Genomic DNA, 18,670 nt, shown 5'->3' with positions numbered 1-18,670 from the left:
AATAATCAAAAAAGAACCAATTAATATAGATGTATGTACAAATATTGTGGATGGAATTAATTCAAATGCAAAAATAATTTGTGATGGAAAAGTTTGGTGAATTGTGGAGGGGGTGACATTGGAGAAAGTGTAAGAGGGTGGAAGGAGGAGCACGTGAGAAATGCCTGCTTGCAACTCCAACCAACAGCAAAACATGCGCCACAAACGCAATGCTTGCTCCGCTTTCTTTGCCTTTCTCGATGCCGTCCTCTTCCTCGCTGTCTTTTACCGCCTCCACTCTTTTTTCTTTTTAATTACAAAATACATTTATACGGCACCGTTTCCCCATTGCTGCTTGTCGTTTCCATCATGCTCCTTGGGAATTGTTTATTCTCCCTTGGCTTTTGTCTCTTTGCTATTTCATTAAATTTTCAAGTAAGACATTATTCTAATCCTAAAAAATTTACGGAAGATTTTCAATTAAAAAGGAGATCTATTGCATTCTATTTTTATAATGATAATTTTTTAAAAGAAATTATTATTTTTTTCTCTTTCATTAATTAGTTGAATTCAAAACTCTTAACAAACTAATTACCCAATTGATTCAAACCGAGGAAGAAAATTTGAAGTATACTCCATGGTCTATAATAAGTAAAAGACAACCACCATAATATAAAAAAACACTAGTAAAGAATCAAAGTCAATATGCAATTGAACTATTATAATATTCTGACTAAGAAATTAACCAAAAGTCAATAATTATTATTATTATTCTTTATAGCAACTCAATAACTTAATCCGAAAGACATCTCATTCAAAAACTATAAAAGGCTGCCTATTATCATTTATGTTAAATTGGTTAAACATTTATGACAAACATAAATGCAATATCTTAATTTGTAAAATTCTTTTGAAAATAAACCTTATATATATATATATATATATATATATTGTGGTTTTAGTGTATATAGATGTTGAACTTCAAGAAATACAAGAATTCAAAAGCCATAGAATAGAGATATGTATGGATGGTAACAAGGTGATCATAAATTCACTTGTTGTTATGATCATGATGAAATCAACGTTTCTTATTCCAATCATAGTACAAGCATACATTGATGATCCTACTTCATCTTCTTCTTATTCACCTCCAATTCCTTCTCTTCTCTTTCCTCCTCCTGTGTTTGATGGTAATAAACCTCTGGTAAAAACCCCTCCCGCGTATAGATTCGTAAAATACATAAGATATATAAACATATCGGTAATTAGTGTAGTGTTGTGGAATGCAAATATGCCAAAAAATATGCTAATAAGTTATATGAAATATTGTATTATTGCATGTTTAGTATCACTTTGCAAAGATTGCAGTATGAACTCCGTTGTTGGTCATGAATCTTCGCGAGATTTTTCGATTCAAATTATATCATACTTTATTTGTGCCCTTTCTCCAATGCTTTATCTCACTTTTTCATAAAAAAAAGAAAAAAAAAATTGTTTTTTCCCATATATTTTACACAAAATAAGCTCGAAATGTTCCTTCTGGAGCAAACATTAAGCATTTGCAAATTTATTTGGTTGAATTGAAAAATGCTTTTTCTATCGTATATTATGGGATACTTTTTTAAGACTGCGAGCAAAATTTCTTCGCTTGTTTTCTAACATCAATTATAACCTGAAATTCTTATTCCAAATTCAAGCTTCAAGATAGTTTGAAAATGGTGAGGAGTGACATGTCTTTTTACAAGTGGTAAAATTATTTTCCATAAAGATTTACCAAATAAAAGTTCATTTGAGCAATTTACAGCCTTTTTTTGTTTTTTAGTCTTGGTTAAATCAACGAGGATTCTACAAGCTTTTTACCACCGTGAAGCCCATAAAGACATATCCGTCCCCTCAGCATTTACTTCACCTTTTAATAATTGAAGTAAAAAATAATAATAAAATAAAAAAATAAAAATCAAAGGAAACTTTCAGATTACCATTCAGCTTTACTCATAGATGCGAAACTTCGTTTTTCTGGTCATTCAGCTTCTCAGAAACCAAACAAGGCATATATAAATAAATAAAATTAATCTCTTTTTTTTATTTTTTATATATATTTAAATTTGGGGTGCGAAGGCTTTACCAAACTTAAAAATTGTTGTGACGTGAGTAGTATAATATTCTCCAAATGGCAGTCCAGCAGCCGCCAAAGTAAATAGGATTTTTATAAAAAGACCAAAGAAAGGAACTCAGGATAAGTACCATCTGATTTAACTGGAGTTAAACAATTCCATCAAACATACCATCAAGTATATGGACCTTTCTCTTATCCAAACGGAAAATACAACCCAAAATGGAAAGGATAATCCATCATCATAGTTCTTCAGTCACATGATTTCAACCTTCAGAATTTCTACCGAAGTGCTTTAATACAGATGGTGGTTAAAACGTTGAACCATTAAACCCAAAGAATGACCGCTGCAACCAAAATCGATTTACATATAACTCTTTGAGTGGTAGATCATGCAATAACAACAAATTAATAGTTACAAAAAGAAGCTAAAGGAAGTTTAGCTGATTAGCACACCATCACAACTACCAGTGGGTTCATGAAAAATATAGAACAGAACAAAACAAATAATGGAACTAACCTGAACATCATAAAATTTTATATAGAAGCGAGAGCTATCTATGGACAGCTTGGTTTGCAGAATTTCTGCAATAGTTGAACTCAGCTTTCCATTAACACTTGGTCCAATGCCCCCAATGGAAATTAATTCTCCATAGGCAGCCGGTGCTTCGGTGCCCGCAAATGCAATTGGCACTCCCCCATTTAACAAAATCATCACATACTATAGCATTAAGAAAGAAAATACACGAATTCATATATCCATGTAACTCACTATATTAGATCAAAAGAGAGTAGGAAAATGAGTAGAGTGTATTTTAAAGGTCTAGTCATCATATTATAAATGTTCCTGCTCTCGATATCTTGTGATATTAGTTTGGCCAACTTGTCATTTTGAGCTAAAGGGGGTATTATACTGTGCAAAGTGAAAACTTGCTGCTTGCTACAAGTCATGTTTCATGCGTTTGTAGACCATAAAGACTCCGAAATACCAGATACATAGATCCCACTTGGAGAAGATCAGCAACCTTACGTGTGGAACCCACCAAGATCTAACTCTTTGTTATAACAATTGTTTGGCGACCCACAAAAATACTTACCAGCATTTCCTTATAAATTGTGTATAAGGTATAATTTTTAGTATCTTAATTGTTTTACTAGCTATGATATTCTGTATTTAAGCATAAAAGATAGGATTATGGCTGGTGCATCTTTCTCACCATTTATGAAGTCAGTGCCTTATCTTGTACTTATCATAAACACAAATAAGAATTAGTTTTAATCCATTAGGATTTCAAAATTTCCTGCGTATTTGTTAATTTTGAATTTTCCTTCACGCTTTAAAACGACAGAGAAAGAGGTGCTAAAGTATAGCAGAATAAGTAAATAGCACGTAGATCCTTACAATCAGGCCCAGCTACCCAAATAGTTATTGCCTAGTGGTTGCCTGCCTAATCAGAGGCCTCCGAGAGTAAAGATTTCAGCATGCAATGTGAGGCTTATACCGAACCACACAAGAACAACAAACACAATAAATATTCAGGGGAATACAGAACAACGCTCTACCTAATGCTACTGTGCACACTAAGAAACATAAACTTTTAGCGTGATTCAGTTGGTAATATAAATATAACAACCATGTCCAAGCTCAATAAATGCACTTCCGGTTATAACCCAATTAAGAAATTAAGCAGGATTATAATTCTCTGCAACGTGGCAAACCAGGTCTCTAACCCATTTTGAAGAAACAAAACCCATTGCAATTGGAAAATTGAAATTCTTCTTTGTCAATAACAATTTTATTTTCACAGCAAAAAAGTAAAAAAAAAAAAAAAGGGGGAAAAATTTTATGTAAAAAAAAGAAGTTGGGAATTTACAACCTCAATAAGCAAGCAACTAAAAAGGACGAAAAGTAATATTGACATAGTAATTTTATCAAACAGTATACAGTCAATAACAACAGCATCATCATCATCGTCATCAACAACAGGGAAAAGAATTCGCACATGATGACACGAACCAGCAAAATGAAGTTACAGACAGCAAACAGAAACGTGATAGTTACATACATATATTTATGTAAAATATGTAACATGTACATATGACTGTATATATATATATATATATATGTAGAAATTGAGGGGGAGAGAGAGAGAGAGAGAGAGAGAGAGATTTACAGACTCAGGTTTGCCAATGATCTTAGCAACTGCTTTGGTGGCGTCCTTGAGAATGTCAGAAGCCACAACAGAATCTACAGGAACATTGGTAAAGAGATTCAAGGTTGGCATTTTTCTCTGCCTTTTTCCGTTCTTTTTCTGCTATTTCTCCTCCTCGGTCTGAGAGAGTCTGAAACGGGTGGTTGGGGACGACGAATTTGTAGATAACAGAGACAAAATGCAATTTTGTATTGTATGTTCGTGGCTTACTATTACCCCCCAGTGCTCTGTACGGTCTTACTATTTCTTTTTGTTTTTTTGGCTGTTACTATTTCTTTTTGTTATTATCATTATTATTACACGAAAATTCTGTTGTACAGTCTTTACGTTAGATATAAATAAAAATATATTAACATAAATGTTTTTATTAAAAAAATTTAAAAAGTAACAGATTTAATTTTCTTCAAATTTGTCCTCATTTTTTGAGAAATATGTTATGGAATAAAGAAACGTTGATTAATATAAGAGGTAAAAATGACAAAACAAATAATTCAATTTTTTTTTTTATTTTTTTATGTGAAACTTTAAAATACCACGAGGGATTATAATTTCTTGTTTATATTTAGAGAATTATCATTGTATGAGAAATTACCCATAAATGATAAAATCAAGTTTCTTATGACCAAAAAAAAAAAAAGAACTTTAAATTTTATAATACATGAGAGAACTAATTCGCTAGAACCCATATTATCTTTAGAAAATACCATTTAAAATAATTAACAGTTTAGAAGGAGACGAAGGAGGAGAAGGAGAAGAAGAAGAAGAAGTTGTTACATCATTCTCCAGACAATTTTGGAGCGACCTTGTAGGGTACACCTCAAACCAAACAAAAGAGAATATTTAGCTAAACAGTCAGCCACATTGTTTGCAGTTGTTGGAGTGAAATTGCAGCTAAAACCTCCATGGTTATGAAATAATGCCTTCTTCACCTTCTCCAAAATCTGTGATACCTCTGGTAGCTGAGGTACCTGATCTCCATGAAGTAAATTGATCGCCTGCATACAATCTGATTCCAAAATACCTTCAGAAAAAAACCCCACATTTAATGCTAAAGTCACAAGCTCATGAGTGGCTAAAAACTCGACTGCTTATGGAGATATTTGATGAGGAGTTGGTTTTGATAAAGCCCTTCCCAACATTTGTCCCAAACTGTTCCCAATTACCAGCCCATTTGCAGATAAACCTCTACTCTTGTCATAAGGCCCATCCAGATTGATTTTCACAAAGGGGAATTTAGGCCAATACCACTATTTTACGGGTCATGATGAAAACTCCCCATTCCATTCACATATTTTTTGTTTTGTCCATTAATTTTTTAATATTCCAAAATTGTCCTTTTTAATATAAAATAAAAAAGAAAAATGAAGATGAAAAACTATTCTTTCTTCTTCAATCACTCTAATCACTCTTTTTAGTCGCGGCATGCAAGTCTAAAACTCCTTGGCCCTACTTCCTCTTCTTCTTCTTCTCACCACTCTTTCCATTCCTTTGCTTCTCACCAACTCTCTATAACTTTTTTCTTTTTCATTGTTCATTATATTTTATCCATTCCTGTGCTTCTCACTAACTCTCTATAATTTTTTTCTTTTTCATTGTTTATTATATTTTGTTATAGTAAATATCACAATGGTCTCATAGCAGAAAAGGAATCTGCTGCACATGAAGATTTAATATTGACTTTAAGGAATCAGTCATTGCTGGGTACTAGTGAGGTGTATTTCGACACTACTAGTAGCAATGGGTGAGTCGATGATACCCGGATGCGAATTCCGATCAATGAGTTTTTCTTATGGTGAATGATCATGTGGTAATGTCTCAAACCCATGATGAACGACAAAGTAAAACCAGCTCTAATCTCCGTTATACTCCATTTTTATACAAACCCAACTCACCAAAGAAAAAACACGCATAAGCTAGTTCGATTTTAAAAATCTTAAATACAAGAATATTTTCTATATATATTTCTTTAAAAAAAATTTACAAATCAAAAAATAACTACGAAATCAAGAGAAAAAGAGACAAGCTCAAAACCTTTTTGAATCAAACCCAAACACAGACAAATGTAAATCGTCCAAAACCCAGTAACAAAATACCAGAAAAAATATAGAATATCTGAAATGAAATCTATAAAGCGAAACTGACAAGTTCAAAAAATGGATAACAAATTGCAAACGCGTTTCTAACACTGCAAAGCAACCAATATAAAAATATACATTATTTCTATAACAAATAAAAAAGAGAGAGGGATATCGAGTTGGAGAAGATGAAATTTAAGATCTTAGGGTTTGATTAAAAACAAAAATTAAATGGAAATGCTAGACGAAGAAAAAAAAAAAATTGAGAATAGAATAGGTATAGAGGGATAAAATAGAAAAGATTGAAAAAGAGATGACAGTTTTCATTATCGTTTTTCAAACAGGGATATTGGGCCACATTTCCCTTTTCACAAACCCATTTGGAGGAGGCTCCCAGGCCTTGGAAATAGAGGCATCCAGATGAGTGACAGTGTCACCATCCAACCTATGCGGTTCAACCCAAAAAAATAAATAAATAAATAAACATGATACTTCTCATCTTGACTCAATTGACTTCCGTAATATGATGATATCTTACTGACTGATAAATTTTAGCTTTCGACACCCTATATGATATGGACCAAATTGAAATATCCATTTCTATAAGTAATCCAAGTAAATGACGTGTAACTCAATTTTTTATGTAAAATAAAAATAATATATTATTTTATTGATGAAAAATAATAGCCAACTATTCCTAACTTCGAAACAAATGATCAAGAAAGTCATGTAAATATTTCCATAACATGGCAAATATATTTTAGGAATTTTGTTTAAAGCAATTATTGGAATAAATTAGCAAAGAATTATGTGTATGCATAGAGAGCTTGTTTGCCTAATCCTAAATTCCTACCTAACATAGTAAAATGCATTAATCAACTCAAACCACAGGGAATGAAGCAATATAGTGAAATAATTGTGGAATCCAAAGATCTGGACAGCATAAATGCAACAAGAACCAGAAACCCAAAATATATATATATATATATATATATATATATATATTCTGAACACAAAATTGGCAACTTGCCTTACCAACTTTTGTAGATTGAATACATAAAACTTTTTAGATTGAATACAAATTTATGAAGCATAAAATCACTAATGCTAAATTACATTCTTCTTTATCCTTTTTTCTTTCTTTCTTTTTCAAGATTAGCCACCTTACAGGCACCCAACAAAAAAATATCTGACAATAACAGGTTGAAGAAAGCAAGAGGACCCACTGGGGGGAACTTTACATACTACAATATTTCTCTAATCAGAATAGAATGGAAAGAAAGGTTCAAGCAGAGAAAACTGCCACTAGACTATAGATAGTTACCCAATCAAAGCCTGAAAGCACTGTACCCTCCCAGGCCAGACGATCCGTACACACCATAGGATTGAGAAGATAATGACGACGAAGGGTAAGTTGAATTGTTCAACTGAGAATAGGATGATCTTAACCCAGCATCTATCCTGCCATAGGTGCTTGCAAGTGGATCTTGGTGATTGCTTATAACTTCCTATAAACGCAGATAAACACACATATACATCAGCTTTCCTATATCCATACTACTAATATATTAAAATAATTATAAGCATTGCATTTTTTGAAATAAAGAAACCTCAAAAACACCTGTAAGCATCTTTACGGAACAATAATTTGTAATCATGATATCCCAAAAACAATCCACGGCACCCAACAAATGATTGTATTATCCCTCATCTTGCCAAAAAATTTGACGTACACCAAAAATTAATGGCAAGGAAAAGCAATCATGGTTACAAATATTGCAAAATCCATGAACTACACAAGAGAGAAGAGAAGGCAATCACACCTTGCCTCACTCCAAGTAATAGATAAATAAGTTTCATTCAAAATGCAGTGAAAATCATGATACTGTAGTTACGACCGACCTTATAAATGATCAAACAATTACACAAGGTGTCTAACTCTCCAATCACCCAAACACTAATATTTTTCTAATGAAATATCATTTTTTAAATTCAAATTCTAATCCATATGGTTCACCGCATCTTGTACACATGTTCTAATCCATTTGTACACATGTTAAATCGTCCCAAAGAATCATTTCATATCATTTTCAGAACTCAGATATTTAATGGTACCTGAATCAATTGTTGAGCCAGCTGAACCTGTGATGAGGTGCCTTTAATTTCTACCGTGATTTCATCAGGAACTCCCCTGATCTCTTGCACCGTTAATATGGCTCCACTTGTACGACGAATGTATGCAATATTAGACCCTTCAATCCCAATAATGTCCTCAGCATAAGAGAGTGGGATTTGCATTGTTTGTGTAATCTGATAATGTCCGGCAGACAACAGAGGAAATGATGTAGATAACTCATAATCAACAAAAGAAGTTAAAAAAAAAAAAAAAAATGACACTTTTAAATTTCCCATTCTCTCATAATCCTATTGCATTACATCACCTATTGAGCTTGACCATCAAAGTATGCCCTCAAAAGTGGAGGGCATGTGAAACTACCTACTCATCAAAGAAATAGGAAAACCAACATATCTAATTGCAATCTTAAAATGGTTTTTATATTTTATTTTTTATACAATTGGTATAAGAAATTCAAATTCCACACTATTCTTTTAAGACATTCATTTCAAAATGATATGGGCCCAACTCGGAAGTCTAGCAGAAAAGGTTTCCCCTTAAAACAACCCCAAAAAGTTTTCATATAAGTGCTAAATTGGAGGAAGCAATTAGCCTCATTGGCATTACATGCCATTCAATGTGAAAGCATGCATATGAGAGGCAGAGTCTACCTTTCTACCACAAGCGTGCAAAATTATACTAAAAATTTTTAACAGTTACAACCACCAACCTGAGTAACGATGGGAGCACCAGCACGACCAAGGCCTGAAGATCGTATTCCTGAAAGTGTTGGATCTTGTCCATAGATAGAAATTCCAGATGAAGGGAGTTGCGCTTCCAGCTGTGGTTCCCGATCAAGATACAGAGACTCCCTCTTTGATGAAAGAGGATAATTAGTACCAACTCCAGTTTGTGAAGCAGTATGCAACAATGACTTGTCAGCCCGTGGTGTATTGTCAACAATGACTTGACGCTCTTGTGTGACAGTCGCATTGTACTAAAAATAGACATTCCAATAATAAGTCCATGGAAATTCAAAGAAATACAAAGCACAATCATCATAGGGAGCAACGCTTACATTCTTCTCAAACAGTGGAAGAACACTATGATCAACCAAAAATTTCCGCAGGTGACCAATTACTGCTTCTAGAGCTTTGAGAACCTTCGAGGCTTCTCCCTGCAACTCAACAATCCTCTCATCTGAAGCAGCATAAAACGGCACTTCATCTGCCAGCATGTTAGTTTCATATCAAATCTGACTGAAAGTATTACATTATTCAAACATAAAATTACATCCATAGTTAAACTCATGATTTTCCCAAGAGATCATAGATACTAAACTTGTTCCCCACAGCAGCCACTCCTAAATTTCCATAAGAACACATACGATCACTAGTTATTACCCTTGTTAGGAGATGCAACAATAATACTCTCTCATACACACATAACCCAGCACCAGTTCAACATCACACCAAGTTCACCCAACAAGATATTTATTTTTGCATCAAAATACAATTGTAATTAAAATTATCTAATAATTGAGGCTTAAAAGGACAGGGAACATAGGAACAAGATTTTTTTTTTCTTTTAGGGTGAATAACCCTAAACCAAGTCTAAGAATGAAAAACATCTACAAAAACAGATATTCAGCACAAAACAAGTGGCTAATTAACAAGTTGGAGTATAGCATATATCAGCAAAAAAAAATTAAATAACAAACTTGCCTTCTCTTCGCAAAATATGACGCCCTAAATTGACAGCTAATTTAATTAAATAAATAGCACTTTATAATAACTACCTTCAATCATTTGTTTTGATCATAAATTTAACATAGGGTGACCCTTAGGTTCGAAGAATCATATATTTGTCCTCCTTCACATAACCGTTAACTTAAATCCAATCAAACTTACAAGTACATAAAAGACGCTTATACACTAGAAAGGGCAAATATATAGAGAGAGTTTCCAGTATCATTTTTCTTCTGGGAAGTTCCCATATTTAGTAATCACTACTCTGTTACTTTCCTCTCAGTCCCAGTGTGACTGCATCAAATGTCTATATTCCTTCAACAAATATCATGAAAAGACAACATCCCAGAAAAACAACAGGATTAAATATTACATAAGTCAAGAATACTAAAACAATGTTATTAATCAACATCCTTCCCACTTACATGAATCAAAGGAATATCCTTGAACTCCTTTGAAGTACTGGTCATAAAAAACAAGCAATTCAATACTATCCCATAGTTAACCACACATCCTGAATCTCATTTCTTTCCATCCATTATTGAGCAGAATCAAAATACAGTCATCATTGCACATTTCCAAAGACCAATTCAGCTTACAGCCACCTTGCAGTATAAACAACCTTGATCATACGTTCCTTTCATACTGTGCTTAACTTGAGTAAAAGAAGCCCAGCATTATTACGATGATGCTTATGGCCGTAACAACAAAATGATCGAAGCACCATAAGGGCACTTTCTTAGTTTTTTTCCTTTCATAGAGAGAAAACTGAAGGGAACTATTAAAATAATTTATTTTAACACAGTTCACTTGCCTAGAGACAACAATTATCCCAAAGGTCCAAATTTGTTCTATATATCTGAATTAATGGACATCCACATGGCAGCTTAAGTCAAAATCAAATTACATTTTAACCAAATAAAAAATAGAATGACCACCCTACATCATCACATAATATCTTGTACCATCTTCTCATCATTCCTTACATGCATTAATCCAACACATCTATGCTCCAAACTATTACAACTTGTTACATAGATAAGCCAAGTGCATTAGAACAACAACTTATATCACATCTCTGTTTCCATCAAAAAGTTATTCAATCTGAACCATAGGATGACAATATCTAGCAGTAAACTTCGCAAGCTTTAACAAAATTGTGTGGAAAAGAATAGATGAATAAGCAGGAGTAATGGGCTATTAAAAATACCTTTTTTATTTAAATAAAGATACACTATTCAACGTTCAAAGCATACCTCCAGACAATACTCGTACTGAAGCAGCAGTGCTCTCCTGTATGGATTTGATCAATGAACCTTGCTTCCCAATTAGATTTATGGCTTGTGTAGATGCAACCAACAACCGGATTGAACAGAACACAGCTGCAGCAGTGCCAAACAGGCTAGCATCACCCTCAGCCTCAGACAATCCAGAAACACGTTTAAATATTCTTATTACAGCATCCATTGCAGGAGAAAGAGGAGCATCTGGCTCTTCCTTTCCTGAGATCAATACCTAAAAGAAACATATATTGAAAACAATGGCAGGAAAGTATTACTGGCATATAACATTAAGACAGATTTTTCTCTACGTTTTTATGTATCGTAGAACTTGTTTGAACCATTCAAATTAATCAATTGATATTGAGGCTATACAACAAGCAAAATTGAAAAAGCCAAGGAAGGAACACAAGCATCTTTTTTTCAAATCAGATTGTTACATATCATGGGCTACCTAGATTTCCCCACAATTGAAGTGCATAATAAATGCTATAAGATACAATTACTTTTGGCATACGCTTCCAATTTAAGCAAAAACCCTAAAACTTAAAACTGACCATCATGAACAACTATTAAAAAAAAAAAAAAAAAAAAAAACACTGGATTGATACAGAAAGCACTTGTCACATCAATGATTAATAAATAAAGAATTTATGGACATAAGAATCACACATTTCAGTTTGGCAAACCATAGCAGCAGTAAAAAAAAAAAGCTCTTTTAATTTGTATTAATTTTCGTTTAGTTTTCTTATTGCATTCTCAGCAGCCAAACATTGAACTAGAGCAATTGGCATACAACGAAAACACAAATATCAAAACCGGCAAAATAAGAAAGCAGAAAAAAAAAATTTAAAAAGTAAAAGCCCACTCACTATACGATCAGGAGTGCCTACGGGACCATCGAGAACGCGAATGCGGGCGCGAGTCTCTTCGCACATCTTCTTTATGAGCTCGCCCTTTCGGCCGATGATGCTACCGACCTTGGCCACCGGAACAATTAACCTAAACACGCAGTCCCCAGGCCATCCTGGCCACTTCTTGTCGGCGGTGGCAGCGGTTGTGGCTGTGGCTGTGACGTTACTGTTGGTAGTAGTAGCGGTTGTGGTTGGCTGAGCATCAGATTCCAAAGGTGGAGCAGAGTCGGACTCAACTACGGAGTTCTGATTCTCATCTGTAACGGGGTTTATGAGGGTGTCAACGACGGCCACCGTGGAGGTGGATACAGCCGTGGCGGCACCGTCGGATGCGACTCGTTGTGAATCGGATAGCGTCGTTTTCGTTGAGCCGTTCTCGACGGTTTCAGTGGTCGCCATTGATGAGAGAGAGAGAGAGAGAGAGAGAGAGGTGGGGGGTTAGGGTAAGGTTTTAGGGGAAAATAAAAGGAGGGAGAGAGAGACAGATGGAAGCCAGGTTTAATCACTGTTTTTAGCACTCATCTCTCAATTAGACCCCGGGAGGACGAGGTGCACGTGACCTTACTTTCTCATTTTTATTTTATATATATATATATATATCTTTTTTTTTGTTAATAATGTCAGGTGGCATGAGAAAATGTTGATTGTGGTTCAAAGTCTACTGGTTGAACAGTAAAAACTGTGATGCTATGTGAGTATCTTATTGGATACTAAATCAAAAAAGAAAAAATAATAATAATAATAAGTACTAAATTCCATTTAATCTACCATGCATATACGGGTGAAAAAGGACTTGTCCTTTCTTGTTTAATAAAAAAACACACACACACGCACACACAAACTTGGATAAAGAAATATCGTTAAGATCCAAACAATAAATTGTGATATTTGTCTGTTTTGGTTGTTATAGTAGTAATATTAACAACTAGGTAAATAAATATTATCCTTTAAAAAGAAAACTAGGTTTTTGTTGTATAATTAATACTAAAAATCTTTGCATCAACTTTGTTACAATTTAATTCACCAAATTATACTCACCCTCTCCCTTTTAAATTAAAATTTGTTGTAATGGTAAAAGAAATTTATTACCAATTAATATGGTATATTATCTGACCAATAGATCAAATTTATACTTAATTATAGTTATACTTTGTCATTTCAATATATATAATATACTTTAGACTTTTCATCCCAAAATAATTACTGAATTATGATTCAATAATATTGAAATTGATTAATTATTATCTGATACAATTTCAATTTAAAAGTAACTTGTATTTTTACAATAAATATGTTGACACAAAAATCATATATTTGAATAAATGAGGATTTTTGAAATAAAATATACATAAAAAAATTAATTTATTGTTTATTTATGAATTATAGTTTTTCTATTTTTTTCTAAAGGTTTATCAACTACCTATTAAACACTTTTTTAGAGCATAATATTTTTTTTCTTTGTTTTTTAATTTTTTTTTAAAGGACTAAATTTAAATTAGGACGAAGACAGGGGTTATTATTTTATTTTTTTAGTTTTATTTTTATTTTCTTTTTGCTTTTAGAGAAACAATCACTTTTGTAAATCGCTGAATAGCCATGAGGACGGAGCGTCATTTCTAATACCCTAAACCCTACCCTTCTATTCGTCTCTCTCTCTCTCTCTCTCTCTCTCTCTCTCTCTCTGCCCTGCACTGTCTAGGAACTGTGTGCTTCCAATCCTCGCATTCTCTAATGGCGAAGGTAAGCAAAAACGCCATTTGCAGCTTTCAGATTCATTCAAATTTCTTTGTTCTTCTTTTTTTTTTTTTTTTTTCCTCATTAGATGTTTAAAAGGCTTACTTGAGCCGCTTTGACATTAACTTTGTACTTACTGATCTGTGAGTTTATGTTAGATGGTTCTGTGCTTTTTTTTTTCCCCCCCTCTCTTTTGTGGCCTATTCCCCCTTTCATATGTATTGGCACTAGTATTCTTGAAAAATGTCTTTGCTTGATAAAAATGCCATATGGAAGTGATAAAAAACGATTAAAGCCTGAGTAAAATTAAAAAATATATATATATATATGTTGGGGTAAAAGATTCTGTCTTTTATATATTCTCTTTGTGTTTTGGATGTTAATTGTTTTAGAATATGAAACTAGTGGTTTAACTGGTGTGAGATCAGGGTCTCGTTGAGCTTAACATGTTTCAGTGACCAATTAGATTGAAATGTGGGTATCTTGTTGTCTATTTGTACGCTTAGTCGTTATATAGTTTTTTTCTGGTTTTCTGTTTTGTATGCTGATATAGAATGATTGTTGGATGGAACCAAGCAGAAGCTATGTCTACTGTGGGCTATCTAATATTCTCTCTTGATGGTGGTTCTCCTCCTGTTTTGCCTTGCCCATTTTTGGGATGAGGATGGTGGGATTGACCGGGAATGAGAATAGATGCCAGTATAGGGATCATGAATATCAGCTATTATATTCTACTCTTTTATTGAAGTGGACTGGCAGAAGTCTTCTTTTATTGGAGTCATGCATGAAAGTAGGATTTTGTTTAACAGATTTCTGTCAAGATTAGAAGGGATTTGTTTATTCCATTTTGTTAACAATAAATTTTTAATTGGTTGAAGGTATCATACAATTTAGTGCTTTAGAATGACTACATTAGATGATGCCTGATTCAACCTTTTGTTTGTAAGCAGGAGCTACTCTGCAAGAGTGGCAGAGTTATTGCTAGATATATCAGAGCCAATCCAATTGCTGGTGGTACTACTGAGTTTAGCTCTTCTGAATTTAATTCTTCAGCTTTAAGTGGCTTCGCTGCAATCAAATGGTGCTGCAAGGGTCGGTTTTTTGGTTCTTTGTCCAAGGTTTGTATTCAATCTTATGCACAATGTATTTGTTTTCTTGACTCTATTATCTATGCACTTTTTAAGCATGCATGTATATAAGTGAGTTTCAAGTACATTTCATGGTTTTGGGTTGTCCCATTTATTTAAATGGGAAAACAAAAAGGTTCTTGAGAAATAGAGGAGAAGTGCAAACAAAGGAAATACTAATTGTCCTTCCTATGCCAACAGGGCTATATTTAAAAAAAAAAATATATATATATATATATATATGTATATATTAAAGTGCCTTAATTAACACTTCCATTCTCAAAAATTAAATGTTTCTGAAAGTTCCTTCAGAACATTTTATTGAGGCCATAAGGGGAACATAATCTATTCTCCTTAAAAGATTTTGTATTAATCTTCTTTTCCATTAAAAATTTTACTGTTCCTTTTGCTATGAATAATAATGCTTTAACTGCAAATCTTTATACAATTTACCTCTGTTCACATGCCCCTACCATTTTGATGTCATTTTCTTTCAAATTGAAGTGCATAATGTTTGTCTCCAGACAAATGCCAGCTGCCAAACTGAGACATCAACCATATATAGTAATGGTTTGCTATCAGTATCAGCGTCTCTCAGAAATCATTTGCCACAGTTTGTTAGATGCGCACCAGTTCTACCTCCTTTCCCCAGCAGGTGCATTACAACGGTGGGAAATTCAGTTGAATCGGCTTCAAAAGACACGTCTGCATCTATTTCTGATGTGCCTCCCCGCATCAAATTTAAGAGGCTCGATAAAACTGCCAGGCACATAATGCAGGCAAGCATCCATTTACTGGATGTTAATAAAATTGGAATTTTTCTCTTCCCTCCCTTTATTTTTCACATTTGACATCGCAGATTTTAGATAAGGAAGCTGTTGGGGAAGTGAAGGCACATAGAGAAATACCAGATATAAAGCCTGGTTATATTGTGCAACTGAAAGTGGTATGCTAAGTTATTGTTTAAGGGATTAATTTTTCCATTTTCACCAATTGCAAATGTGGGTTTCTTAGAGAAGTAAGTTGCTATTTATAACCTTTCATATGTGAACAGGAAGTGCCTGATAACAAGCGACGTGTTTCAATTCTAAAAGGCATTGTCATAGCAAGACGTAATGCTGGTTTGAATACTACATTTAGAATAAGGAGGCTAGTGGCGGGGGTTGGAGTTGAATCCCTCTTTCCTCTGTAAGTAGTGCTAGAATTTATCTCCTTTAAATTTTATTTGAATTATAGCTAGCCTCTTAGGCTTGCTGCTTTTATTTCTAAGAGAACATATCCTGTTGTGTAATGCTGAAATTGCTACAATTATATATTGTAAGTGATTTCACTAAGCACTTTTACTGCTTTCTGTAGGTATCACTTACCCCTTATAAATTCTACTATTGATGGTGAAATAATCAGTTTTTGATTGTACTAAGATGGTGGTGAAAGAACTATCTAAAGAATTCTGCATCGGTTTAATTTTTGATGCCATGTATTGAGAAAATTTTTACTAGTTGATCTATTATTTCTAAAACAATAATTACTCATGCTAGGAAGTAGAAGCAAATTTTGCATCCCATGCCGTGCCTAGTGTTTATATGTTAATACTATCATTCTCTGGCCTTTGTAAAGGACGGTTTTTGCAGTTGGTTGACAACCAGTCTAAAAACTTTCACTTCCTATGAATACAAAGTCTTTCACAGATTCTCTGTTTTTGGGAACAAATACGTGCTTACTGTTGCTTAAGTCTATTGAAAATGATTTCATCATCATATGGTGAGATAATAAGAATGTGATTTACTTTATTACTGTTTCAAATGAATAACTGGTCATTTCATCTGCTCCTTGGATAACTGGTCATTTCATCTGCTCCTTGGTGTAATACATATATTTCTGAAAATTAATCTGGGGTGATTTCTATCATCCCATGTGTATGGTTTTCTTTATCTTAACATTTGTTTTAAAGTTGAAAATGCTCTCTCACCTTCGCATAATGACCATAAGGGTTGGGCAATTCATGACAGGTATTCACCTAATATAAAGGAGATAAAGGTGCTGGACAAAAAGAAAGTGAGAAGAGCTAAGCTTTACTATCTCAGGGACAAGATGAATGCACTTAAGAAGCACTAGCAGCTTACTTAGACTGCAGGATAAAAAAGAGCCTGCCTTGTTAAAGAAGATGGTGGAATGCTTTGCTTTTTGTCAGAAAGGTCGCCACTATCCTAGTAATTTCTTTTCCTTTTGTTTTTATTTCGAGTTTTAAATAAATTATTACCCATAGAGAACCCGTGGAAAATTGTCAACCTTGCTGTCCGTGGTGTTCATGTAACAAGTAAAATTCTTCTTTATCTATAATTCTTTATGCAACTTGAAATAGTTTGCTATGATGTGCAAGAATGGTAGGTTTAGGTATTCCAAAGACATAATAGGTGGGAGAATAGAAATATAATTTCCTGGCACTTGCTGCATCAAAGATTTATTTATTTATTTATTTTGGCCCCCCTTTGTACGACTAATTTCGATTCAAATGAATAAATATTCCTTTTTTAAATCGAGCAATATGTGTTATATCAGTCCCATGAAGATACATTTTAAGCCTACATTGAATTTTTGTTTGAATTTGAATCCTAGTCTGTATAATAAAAACATATGATTGAAAAATGAATTAACATTTCAGGAGTTTGAAAATTAAAATAAATAAATAAATAAATAAAGTAAAAATATCTGCTTTTAATCATTAAGTAAAAGTATCATTGAAAAATAAAATAAAATAAGAAAGTAATAAATAAATAAAAATTAAAAATTATAATTTAGATTTTTACAAAGTTTTTAGGGGTGTCGTTACTTGAAAATAAGTTAGGATACCAAATTGAGTCGGGATTCGATGTAATCATTTCGAAATTCTAACTTTAAAACTAAAATTATAAATTCATTTTCTAGTCAATTTTTGATGTTATTTTTCTTAAGAGAATCTATACCCCAAGCATAACCTAAATTGGCAAATAGTTAACACCAGCAGATAAGGTAACAAGTTATGCGAGAAACCACCAATTTGGCAACACAAACCAATATGAACATCTGAAATGGAATTGGGTTCTTATAGAATCATTACAAAAATTCAATATGATCAAAATTTGAGTAAAGAAGCAAACAAAATGCCACTGAGGGCCAGGAAATAAAGATGATCAAATTTCCGAACTTATAAATCTTTTGAAGCATGTAGTTGAATCTGAAACATCATGTTCTTCATCAACAATCGCCATGCTTTTGAAGGATGGGCCAAATGGTCCCCCAAAAATGTGTATACTTATAAGTACATATTTGATTGAACAAAATGTTATCTGAGGAATACCGTTATTTATTTTATTTATTTGTTCTTTTCTTTC

General features: G+C 33.3%; 3 protein-coding genes across 4 annotated transcripts; 1 reads left to right on the top strand and 2 right to left on the bottom strand.

Annotated features, from left to right (window-relative positions):
* Positions 1-2,139: 2,139 nt before the first annotated feature.
* LOC107428926 (uncharacterized) lies at positions 2,140-4,546 on the bottom strand. Its single transcript, XM_016039562.4, has 3 exons — positions 4,267-4,546; positions 2,613-2,813; positions 2,140-2,439 (listed from the first exon to the last, which is right to left on the bottom strand). Exons 1-3 carry the CDS (start codon positions 4,375-4,377, stop codon positions 2,404-2,406), a joined length of 348 nt encoding a protein of 115 aa, XP_015895048.3. The 5' UTR covers positions 4,378-4,546; the 3' UTR covers positions 2,140-2,403.
* A 2,852-nt stretch (positions 4,547-7,398) lies between these two features.
* On the bottom strand, positions 7,399-12,983 carry LOC125423063 (RNA-binding KH domain-containing protein PEPPER). The gene is made up of 6 exons (XM_048476273.2): positions 12,397-12,983; positions 11,501-11,759; positions 9,575-9,723; positions 9,227-9,493; positions 8,496-8,690; positions 7,399-7,888 (listed from the first exon to the last, which is right to left on the bottom strand). Exons 1-6 carry the CDS (start codon positions 12,835-12,837, stop codon positions 7,709-7,711), a joined length of 1,491 nt encoding a protein of 496 aa, XP_048332230.2. The 5' UTR covers positions 12,838-12,983; the 3' UTR covers positions 7,399-7,708.
* A 1,033-nt stretch (positions 12,984-14,016) lies between these two features.
* On the top strand, positions 14,017-17,835 carry LOC107428836 (large ribosomal subunit protein bL19c). Of its 2 annotated transcripts, none has more exons than XM_016039457.4 (6): positions 14,017-14,178; positions 15,123-15,290; positions 15,824-16,078; positions 16,159-16,245; positions 16,354-16,487; positions 17,309-17,835. In XM_016039457.4, the coding sequence occupies exons 1-6, from the start codon at positions 14,170-14,172 to the stop codon at positions 17,412-17,414; spliced, it is 759 nt and encodes a 252-aa protein (XP_015894943.2). In that variant the 5' UTR covers positions 14,017-14,169; the 3' UTR covers positions 17,415-17,835. The 2 variants fall into 2 exon arrangements, with proteins under 2 accessions (XP_015894943.2, XP_060671424.1); XM_060815441.1 differs by having other exon boundaries at positions 15,804-16,078.
* The last annotated feature ends 835 nt before the right edge of the window (positions 17,836-18,670 follow it).

Source organism: Ziziphus jujuba, chromosome 1 (genome assembly GCF_031755915.1).
Source record: "Ziziphus jujuba cultivar Dongzao chromosome 1, ASM3175591v1".
Lineage (NCBI taxonomy): Eukaryota > Viridiplantae > Streptophyta > Magnoliopsida > Rosales > Rhamnaceae > Ziziphus > Ziziphus jujuba.
This window is presented reverse-complemented; position numbering and strand designations above follow the sequence as displayed.